An 11,019-nucleotide genomic window follows, 5' to 3' on the forward strand; every position below is an offset into this window, starting at 1 on the left:
TTTGCGCGCCTTCCTCCCCCCGCACCCTCCCTCCTTCTCCATTGTGACGCGAGAGGTGGATCGCTCAAACCCATCGTCCTCCCTCCAGCCCCGCCTTCTCCCCCCCCCCGGCCTCGCTCGAGGCGATTGGCCCGCCAACCCTGTCAATCAAACCTCCCGCTCCATCGGGCGCGGCTCTGCCCCCTTTTTTTTTCCCCCCCCCCACGCGGCGGGAGGGGAAAAGCGGTGGTTGGATGAGGTGGAGTGGTGGGACGGGATGGGGGCGGGGCTCGGGTCGAGCCTCCGGATTGGTCCGAGCGGGTGTCCATCATTGAGTCCATCCCGTCGACGGGTACGCGTAGGGGCAAGGGGGGGGTTGGAAAGGGGCGCGGATTGGCTCCCGCCCCCCCTTCCCACGTGGGGGCGCGGCGACGTCAGACGGATCACGTGTCACCCCCTTCCCCTATATAAGGAGGAGCCGGGCGCGGCGGCCGTCCTCTTTGGTCGCGGGCGCCGACGGCGGTGGTTGTGGTGTCTCTCTCTTTGCTCTCAACCTTTTTTTTTCCTTTATTTCTCATTTGGTGGCGATTCGGGGACACGGTCCCTCCCGGCAAGACGGCGCCCTCGTACGAGAGAGACATGGAGGTGAGTCGCCGCGCGGTTTTAATTAATTTTATTAAAAGCGCCGTGACGCAGCGGGGAAAAAAAAACGGGGCCCGCCGCCATTTTGTGGCGTCGAGGGCCGTCGCCTCAATTTCGATAAAAAAACCGCTTAAACCCCCCCCCCCCCCCCCCACATTTGGTGAGGGGGGGGGGGGGGGAGACGCGGTTTAAAATGTTACCCCCCCCCCCCGGCATTATAATGGAGGGGGGGGTTTATAAAATAAAAGGGTCGAGGAGGATCGAGGCGCAAAATGGCGGGAGACACAAAATGGCGGCCGCCCCCCCCATAAAAAAATAATAAAATTATATTAATATTCTCTACATTATAATATTCTCCACATAAATAATATAATCTCTGTATTAATATAATATTTATATAAAGAGAATATCTGTATTCTTTATATATTAATATTGTAATATTCTCCACATAAATAATATAATCTCTGTATTAATATAATATTTATATAAAGAGAATATCTGTATTCTTTATATATTAATATTGTAATATTCTCCACATAAATAATATAATCTCTGTATTAATATAATATTTATATAAAGAGAATATCTGTATTCTTTATATATTAATATTGTAATATTCTCCACATAAATAATATAATCTCTCTATTAATATAATATTTATATAAAGAGAATATCTGTATTCTTTATATATTAATATTGTAATATTCTCCACATAAATAATATAATCTCTGTATTAATATAATATTTATATAAAGAGAATATCTGTATTCTTTATATGTTAATATTATAATATTCTCCACATAAATAATATAATCTCTCTATTAATATAATATTTATATAAAGAGAATATCTGTATTCTTTATATATTAATATTATAATATTCTCCACATAAATAATATAATCTCTGTATTAATATAATATTTATATAAAGAGAATATCTATGTTCTTTATATATTAATATTGTAATATTCTCCACATAAATAATATAATCTCTGTATTAATATAATATTTATATAAAGAGAATATCTGTATTCTTTATATATTAATATTGTAATATTCTCCACATAAATAATATAATCTCTGTATTAATATAATTATATAAAGAGAATATCTGTATTCTTTATATATTAATATTATAATATTCTCCACATAAATAATATAATCTCTGTATTAATATAATATTTATATAAAGAGAATATCTGTATTCTTTATATATTAATATTATAATATTCTCCACATAAATAATATAATCTCTGTATTAATATAATATTTATATAAAGAGAATATCTGTATTCTTTATATATTAATATTGTAATATTCTCCACATAAATAATATAATCTCTGTATTAATATAATATTTATATAAAGAGAATATCTATATTCTTTATATATTAATATTGTAATATTCTCCACATAAATAATATAATCTATCTATTAATATAATATTTATATAAAGAGAATATCTGTATTCTTTATATATTAATATTATAATATTCTCCACATAAATAATATAATCTCTGTATTAATATAATATTTATATAAAGAGAATATCTATGTTCTTTATATATTAATATTGTAATATTCTCCACATAAATAATATAATCTCTGTATTAATATAATATTTATATAAAGAGAATATCTGTATTCTTTATATATTAATATTGTAATATTCTCCACATAAATAATATAATCTCTGTATTAATATAATATTTATATAAAGAGAATATCTATGTTCTTTATATATTAATATTATAATATTCTCCACATAAATAATATAATCTCTGTATTAATATAATATTTATATAAAGAGAATATCTGTATTCTTTATATATTAATATTATAATATTCTCCACATAAATAATATAATCTCTGTATTAATATAATATTTATATAAAGAGAATATCTGTATTCTTTATATATTAATATTATAATATTCTCCACATAAATAATATAATCTCTGTATTAATATAATATTTATATAAAGAGAATATCTGTATTCTTTATATATTATAATATTCTCCACATAAATAATATAATCTCTGTATTAATATAATATTTATATAAAGAGAATATCTGTATTCTTTATATATTATAATATTCTCCACATAAATAATATAATCTCTGTATTAATATAATATTTATATAAAGAGAATATCTGTATTCTTTATATATTATAATATTCTCCACATAAATAATATAATCTCTGTATTAATATAATATTTATATAAAGAGAATATCTGTATTCTTTATATATTATAATATTCTCCACATAAATAATATAATCTCTGTATTAATATAATATTTATATAAAGAGAATATCTATATTCTTTATATATTAATATTATAATATTCTCCACATAAATAATATAATCTCTGTATTAATATAATATTTATATAAAGAGAATATCTGTATTCTTTATATATTAATATTATAATATTCTCCACATAAATAATATAATCTCCGTATTGATATAATATTTATATAAAGAGAATATCTGTATTCTTTATATATTATAATATTCTCCACATAAATAATATAATCTCTGTATTAATATAATATTTATATAAAGAGAATATCTGTATTCTTTATATATTAATATTGTAATATTCTCCACATAAATAATATAATCTCTGTATTAATATAATATTTATATAAAGAGAATATCTATATTCTTTATATATTAATATTATAATATTCTCCACATAAATAATATAATCTCTGTATTAATATAATATTTATATAAAGAGAATATCTGTATTCTTTATATATTAATATTGTAATATTCTCCACATAAATAATATAATCTCTGTATTAATATAATATTTATATAAAGAGAATATCTGTATTCTTTATATATTAATATTATAATATTCTCCACATAAATAATATAATCTCTGTATTAATATAATATTTATATAAAGTGAATATCTATATTCTTTATATATTAATATTATAATCTCTATATAAATTTACTTATATCTCTATAAATGTAATTATTCTCTATATTAATATAATATTCTCTTTATATAAATATCTGTTCTCTATGTATTATAATCTCTATATAAATGTAATTATATTCTCTATATAAATTATTTTTATATAATTAAAGTTTTCTCTATATAAACGTAATCTTTTTATATATTTTTATATAAATAATTATAATATTCTCTATATGTAAATGTAATATTCTTATATAAATTTTATTCTTTTATATATAATATATTTTTATTTTCTATGTATAAATGTTTTTATATATTTTTATATAAATATAGTTTTATTCTTAGGTTTATTCTCTAGATATAAAATCTTTTTATACTTTTTATATAAATATAATTTTATTCTTTTTATATAAATATGATTTTATTCTCTTTATATAAATGTAATTTTATTATTTACACAGTCTCTACTTATGTTGTTCCACCCCCCCCCACCCCCTTTACACAGTCTCTGTATTTATATTGTTCACCCCCCCCCCACCTTTACACAGTCTCTGTATTTATATTGTTCACCCCCCCACCACCTTTACACAGTCTCTGTATTTATATTGTTCACCCCCCCCCCACCTTTACACAGTCTCTGTATTTATATTGTTCACCCCCCCACCACCTTTACACAGTCTCTGTATTTATATTGTTCACCCCCCCCCCACCACCTTTACACAGTCTCTGTATTTATATTGTTCACCCCCCCCACCCCCTTTACACAGTCTCTGTATTTATATTGTTCACCCCCCCCCCACCCCCTTTACACAGTCTCTGTATTTATATTGTTCACCCCCCCACCACCTTTACACAGTCTCTGTATTTATATTGTTCACCCCCCCCACCCCCTTTACACAGTCTCTGTATTTATATTGTTCACCCCCCACCCCCTTTACACAGTCTCTGTATTTATATTGTTCACCCCCCCACCACCTTTACATAGTCTCTGTATTTATATTGTTCACCCCCCCTTTACACAGTCTCTGTATTTATATTGTTCACCCCCCCCTTTACACAGTCTCTGTATTTATATTGTTCACCCCCCCCTTTACACAGTCTCTGTATTTATATTGTTCACCCCCCCCTTTACACAGTCTCTGTATTTATATTGTTCACCCCCCCACCACCTTTACACAGTCTCTGTATTTATATTGTTCACCCCCCCCACCCCCTTTACACAGTCTCTGTATTTATATTGTTCACCCCCCCCTTTACACAGTCTCTGTATTTATATTGTTCACCCCCCCCCCCACCCCCTTTACACAGTCTCTGTATTTATATTGTTCACCCCCCCCACCACCTTTACACAGTCTCTGTATTTATATTGTTCACCCCCCCCCTTTACACAGTCTCTGTATTTATATTGTTCACCCCCCCCCCACCCCCTTTACACAGTCTCTGTATTTATATTGTTCACCCCCCCCCACCTTTACACAGTCTCTGTATTTATATTGTTCACCCCCCCACCCCCTTTACACAGTCTCTGTATTTATATTGTTCACCCCCCCACCCCCTTTACACAGTCTCTGTATTTATATTGTTCACCCCCCCACCACCTTTACACAGTCTCTGTATTTATATTGTTCACCCCCCCCCACCTTTACACAGTCTCTGTATTTATATTGTTCACCCCCCCACCCCCTTTACACAGTCTCTGTATTTATATTGTTCACCCCCCCCCACCCCCTTTACACAGTCTCTGTATTTATATTGTTCACCCCCCCCACCCCCTTTACACAGTCTCTGTATTTATATTGTTCACCCCCCCCACCACCTTTACACAAAAGATTGTTATCCAAATGGTGACCTTACCCACTCCCTCTTCCTTTCTTCTTCCGATTTCTCTGATAAGTCGTGCTTTTCTCGAATGGGGTTCTTCACCCTCTCCTTACTGCCTGTCTTTTTGGTTTTGCTGGGTTTTGTTGTGCTCTCATTTGTCTGAAAAGTGGTCCATTTTTACGAATGAGCTGCTTGTTCGCCATCTCCTCCAGCCTGGTTGTTTTTTGGATTTACTGTGACTTTTTAAAAATGAGTGAAGGGTGTTTATCAAATGGTCACCTCCCCCCGTCGTTTCTTTCTCCTGTCTCACTGGGAACTGGGTCTGTTTTCTTGAATGAGGGTTGTTGTCTTTTTCAAATTAAGTTCTTCCACCCCACCTGATCTCATTCAATTTGCTGGGTTTTATAAAAATGTGGGGCAGGGGGTACATGGATAATGATGTTTGTAAAATGGGGGTCTCTCATTCGTTCTCTCATGTCTTTGAAAATTGGTCCCTTTTCAAATGAGATTGTTCTTTTAACCCCTCACTTCACTGTCTGAATTTTTAAAGAATTACTGGGTTTTTTTTAAAGTGGCGGTTGAATGGTGTTTACCAAACGGTGACCTTTCTCCTGCCTGTCTGTAGAAAATGGTGGCCCTCTTTCTTTTCCCCTCTGAGAAGTCATGCCTTTTTTGCAAATGAGGGTTTTTGTCCACCCCCCACCACCTGATGTTTGATTTATTGGCTTTTGTTCATTAATACAATGTGGAGGGGGTTGATGGTTTTTGCCAGTGTTGCCCTCTGCCTCGTGAGATGTTGTCCCTTTTTATCACCCCCTCATCAGGATATTTTTATTCACTCATCGGGCGGTCTGTGGGGGAGAGGAAATGAACATTGTGGGCGGGGTGGGGTCATTGTTTGCACAATGCTGGTTAGAGGGCTGGAACAGATAAGGTGCACCCCCTCCTTACCAATCCTTTTAGGTGACGTTTGTACCCCCTCAGCTGCTTTATTTAGTCAGTGGGAAGTATTTTCTTGTAAAATAGGTTGGGGGTGGTCGTGTTCACGAAATGGCGGCCTGAGTCGTCCTTTTTAAACATTTGTTTTTCATCTGAAAAAGGGGTGGGGTTGTGTTCACGAAATGGCGGCACCACTCCTGTAAAGTCATACTTTAAATATAAGGTTATCCTCTTGCCCCCTTTTTTAAATTTGACTTGAAATGTGTTTTAGAGGGGGGTTTGGTGACCATTGTTCTTCTTTGGGAAAGGATGGGGAGAGGGGTGCTGCCTGGCATTTTTAAAATGTGGTTTCCCCCTTTTTTCATTTGATAGGTGGTTTCCCTCACCACCTGCTTCCTTGCCTCGAATGCTGAATTCATTCCCTCTTTATTTGTACGTTTCCTTTTCCATTTGCCCCCTTCAAAGAATTTTTATTCCGATTGGCAGGCTGATGAGTTAGGAATCTCTGCATTTCGTCTCTCTACAATTCTCTATTGTCTCCCACAAATGTTTATGTAAATTGTGCCTTTTATTGTCTTTAAGTTTCCATCCCATGCTCTTTGAAGATTGCATTTCTTTTTGTTTTGAATGGTTTTTGTTTTCCCCCACTCATTTCAAACAAGTGGCTTTCCCCCCCTCCCTGTATGAAATTACCTTCTTTTCCTATCTGCCGGGCAGAATTACAAACTGAAGTCGTCCCACCTGCCTGCCCCTGGCCCGTATCCCTCCAAATCGCTGCCATTTTACCTTTTCCTCCCTCACAATCAAGTGTCGGCTGTTCCTCCTTTCGCTCCCTTCCATATGTTTGAATATCAGATTCTCTCCTTTCTCAAAGCCATGTGAAAATTGTTCTCCCCAGTTGTAATTGTAATTTTGTTCCCCTCCCCTGTGAAATGGGAGCTCCACCCCACCCTGAAATTGTCCCGACCTAATTTTTGATTTTCTCCAGTGTTTCCTTTTCCTGAGTGTCTCCACGCAATAGCAGGCCCTTCAACTTTTTATTTTCCTCTTTCTGTGTTGTGACATGAGGGCGCTTCTGTCAAATTCAATTTTTTCCCCTCTTAGATGGGTGTTTGTTCTTCCTAAAATTCCCTTAGTTTGCTTTCCTTTCATTTGTCTTCCATGTCATGCAGGCTGCTCTTTAAAATTCACCTTTTCTTGGTCAATTTTTTTAAACGTCTGGGTTTTGGAGTTTTCCCTGTCTTCTTTTCCTCCTTGAAACTTGCAGCCTGGATGCCCATCCTCATTTTAAACGGGGCTTATGTTTCCTTTGGATTTTGTGTTCTTTGTTGGTGATTACTGTTCCCTTGCCCCACCACCTCAAACTTTGTCCCTGTTCTTTCTCCATGGTTTAGGCCCATGTTTCCATTTGATTTGGAATGTTTGCCTGCCTTCTGTTTTTAATTCCCTTGTTTGCCTCTTTATACAATCCAAGTGGTTTTATTTTTGCTTGGATTGTCTTCCTTCCCCTGTGGGATTGTTTTTGCTTCCACACCCATTGTACTGCTGGGATTGCCTAGTGAGACCTGTGGCCATGCACTGTGAATCATTGATTTGCTGTCATAAAGAGGCTGGGTTTTCCCTCCTGTGGTGATCCTTGTAGTTACATGTCCCTCTCCTTTGATTGCTGCCCCTTGATAGGGGCACATGTCCACAACAGAGGATAAGGATGCCTACAATGTCCTGATGGAGGGTTGTGAATGAAACTTGTGCAAGTGAGATCTGTTTTGTTTGGTCAAGGTTACTTTTGACAGTGACTTCGTGGTGTGCTGTCCTGTCTGAGCCAATCAACCACAACCAGGTGTGGGTGGGGACTGGTTTGTGAGGGTGCAGTGACCTCTTGTGTGCTAATCCTTTCCTCCTTTCAATTCTCTTGGAGGACTCTCAGGAGCCCGAACAGTTGCGCAAACTGTTCATTGGTGGCTTGAGCTTTGAAACGACAGACGACAGTCTACGGAACCACTTTGAGCAATGGGGCCGGCTGACGGACTGTGTGGTGAGTCTGAGTCTCTTGTTTACCGTGGTTTGTGTTGGTGGTGTTCCTGAGGAAAAGTGGGGCTGACCATTTTTACCCAAACGGTTTTCAGGTGATGAGAGACCCGTCTACAAAACGCTCCAGGGGCTTTGGGTTTGTGACCTATTCGTGTGTCTCCGAGGTGGACGGTGCAATGTCAGCAAGGCCTCACAAGGTGGATGGTCGTGTTGTGGAACCTAAACGTGCTGTGTCAAGAGAGGTAAGCCCTGTTTCCTGGCCGCTTGACCGTTTCCGACTTGAGTTTAGTATTTTGTCTTGAGATTTGGTGTTTGTCTTGTGTTAGGACTCCACTAGGCCTGGAGCGCACTTGACTGTGAAGAAGATCTTTGTGGGTGGCATCAAGGAAGACACAGAAGAACATCATCTCCGGGATTACTTTGAGAAATTTGGCAAGATCGAGGTGATTGAAGTAATGACAGACCGCCAGAGTGGGAAGAAGAGGGGGTTTGCCTTCATTACGTTCGATGACCACGATGCTGTTGACAAGATTGTTGGTAAGGCTTCTTAAAGGTGCTTTGTGTAGAGGATGACTGACTGGACGTTGTTTGAGTGATTCCAACCAATTCCTTTCTTATCCCTCTATAGTTCAGAAGTACCACACAGTGAATGGACACAACTGTGAAGTGAGGAAGGCCCTTTCCCGTGAAGAGATGCAGAACTCCGGCATGAACCAGCGAGGTGAGCAGTGCTGAGCTGTTTTAAAAACCTGTGAGACTGCTGTTTGGCATGTTGCATTTTTGTAACACTGGTTTATATCTTGTGAAGGTCGAGGAAGCTCTGGCAACTTTGGTCGAGGCAACTTTGGCAACTCCGGTAACTTTGGTCGTGGTGGTGGAGGAGGAGGGAACTTCGGTAACAGAGGTGAATTGCTCCCTTTTGAGTCTTCTGCTTTGTGCTGTTGTCTGAGGGGTGGGGGTGTTCACTGTCACTGATGGCTTTCTTTTGTTGCAGGTGGATTTGGTGGTTCCAGAGGAGGTGGTGGCAACTATGGAGGCTGCGGTGATGGCTACAATGGTTTTGGTGATGGTACGTGTCATGGGCTCTGGGTTGGGTGCCAGCACAGAAATGCCTGTTTCACCCGCTGTCTTCTACAGCAGTTGACTGTCTACTTTTCTGAATGACTGACAGGTGGTGGATACGGTGGAGGTGGTGGCTTTGGCGGTGGTGGTGGCCGTGGAGGTCCAGGCTACGGTGGCAGCCCAACGTATGGCAACCAGGGTGGTGGCGGATATGGTGGTGGTGGAGGCAGCGGCAGTGGATATGACGGCTATGGCGGTGGATTTGGTGGTAAGTGACCCTTTTTTTTGTTCCAACAGTTAACAATGACAGCAATTTGCAAGAAAGTGATTTACAGGAGAAAGGGGCAGCACAGCCAGACCCCACTGTACAGAGAAGAGGATGAATCTCTAGTCCCACCTTATTACATCAGAAAGGAATCAGTAAACACGATGGTTAACGGTGCATAGATCGCAAGCACCTCTGTGTAATCCCAGGTGAACTACCTGTACCTCCACCTTTCGGCCATTCAAGGGCAGCCTGCCATTTTTTGCCTGCATTTCTTAGCAGCGTTCCTATTTTGTTTTACACGGCCGAGCTCTGAACCGATGAGGACACCTTTTTTCTCTTATTTTCATGGCAGGCAACTTTGGAGGTGGTGGTGGCGGTGGCGGAAACTACAATGACTTTGGCAACTATCCAAACCAGCAGTCATCTAACTATGGGCCAATGAAGGGTGGTGGAGGTGGCGGCTATGGTGGCAGGAGCTCTGCACCTTACGGAGGTGAGTTGTTCCTGAGTAACAGTGCCTTGACCAGACTGGGTGGGTTTCTGTTGCAGTCTGACTGACTGTCTCCTCTTGCAGGTAACTATGGCTCCGGAGGAGGGGGTGGAGGATCCTACAGTCGGCGGTTCTAAAGCCAGGTGTGTTCTGGGTTACAGCAACAAGTGGGGGTTGTGGGGCTAGCTCCATTCTCTCTGGGTGGGTGGACGTCTCCAGTGTGTCAGTGATTGAGCAATCTGGTGGGTTGGGGGAGTCAAAGCTGAGCATTGAAGATTGGTCTTGGTTTTTCTTCACTCTAATCTTGTGCCCAGCAAGTTGGCAGCTCCAGGGAGCATTGACTCAATATGTGGAGGTGGGAGCTGGGCAGGAGGGTGTTGAGGACTGTTGGTCGTGTTTGTGTATATATGACGTGTTACTGCATCTGTGCAGTATAGTAGTCAGTTCGTATCTATTTCTAATTGCAGTGCCAGTGTATTGACTGAGCGCATGCATCTATGAACTGGATAATTATATAGGATTATATTTTCTTGGCAATGGGTTTGGCTAGTGGATGCCCTGCCCTTTGCCCTCGGCTATGTTTTTAATAGAAAAACAAACATGTATTGAGAGAGTGCACGATATAATAATTTTATCCCATGTTGTTCAACAGGAACACAGTACTTAGCAGGCGAGGATGAGCCAGGAGATTGTAACAGGGAGACAGCAGGTTACTACAATACAAATCTCAGCCAAGCACAGGGCACAACTGCTACCGGAAGAGAAGCAAATGTCTTTTTAGTCAGAAAAGTCAGTGTTTGAACTCATGAACTTTGAAAGGAATAAAAATTTAAAACCCACATGCATG

At 38.6% G+C, this 11,019-nt stretch overlaps 1 protein-coding gene across 3 annotated transcripts; it reads left to right on the top strand.

Moving 5' to 3' along the window:
• Positions 1 to 481: 481 nt before the first annotated feature.
• Positions 482 to 11,011, top strand: LOC140470487 (heterogeneous nuclear ribonucleoprotein A1-like). Of its 3 annotated transcripts, XM_072566596.1 has the most exons (11): positions 482 to 624; positions 8,240 to 8,356; positions 8,448 to 8,594; positions 8,679 to 8,889; positions 8,981 to 9,073; positions 9,161 to 9,256; positions 9,347 to 9,421; positions 9,524 to 9,682; positions 10,035 to 10,175; positions 10,257 to 10,315; positions 10,825 to 11,011. In XM_072566596.1, exons 1-10 carry the CDS (start codon positions 619 to 621, stop codon positions 10,307 to 10,309), a joined length of 1,098 nt encoding a protein of 365 aa, XP_072422697.1. In that variant the 5' UTR covers positions 482 to 618; the 3' UTR covers positions 10,310 to 10,315; positions 10,825 to 11,011. The 3 variants fall into 3 exon arrangements, with proteins under 3 accessions (XP_072422697.1, XP_072422695.1, XP_072422696.1); XM_072566594.1 differs by lacking the exon at positions 10,257 to 10,315; XM_072566595.1 differs by lacking the exon at positions 10,257 to 10,315 and having other exon boundaries at positions 8,249 to 8,356.
• Positions 11,012 to 11,019: the final 8 nt, after the last annotated feature.

The sequence above is a fragment of the Chiloscyllium punctatum genome, chromosome 51 (assembly GCF_047496795.1).
Source record: "Chiloscyllium punctatum isolate Juve2018m chromosome 51, sChiPun1.3, whole genome shotgun sequence".
NCBI lineage: Eukaryota > Metazoa > Chordata > Chondrichthyes > Orectolobiformes > Hemiscylliidae > Chiloscyllium > Chiloscyllium punctatum.

Bases quoted from the DNA above. Each gene is read 5' to 3' on its own strand.
- LOC140470487 (XM_072566594.1), top strand. The intron at 9,422-9,523 runs GTACGTGTCATG...AATGACTGACAG, and splicing joins CTACAATGGTTTTGGTGATG to GTGGTGGATACGGTGGAGGT. The intron at 10,176-10,824 runs GTGAGTTGTTCC...GTTGTTCAACAG, and splicing joins GAGCTCTGCACCTTACGGAG to GAACACAGTACTTAGCAGGC.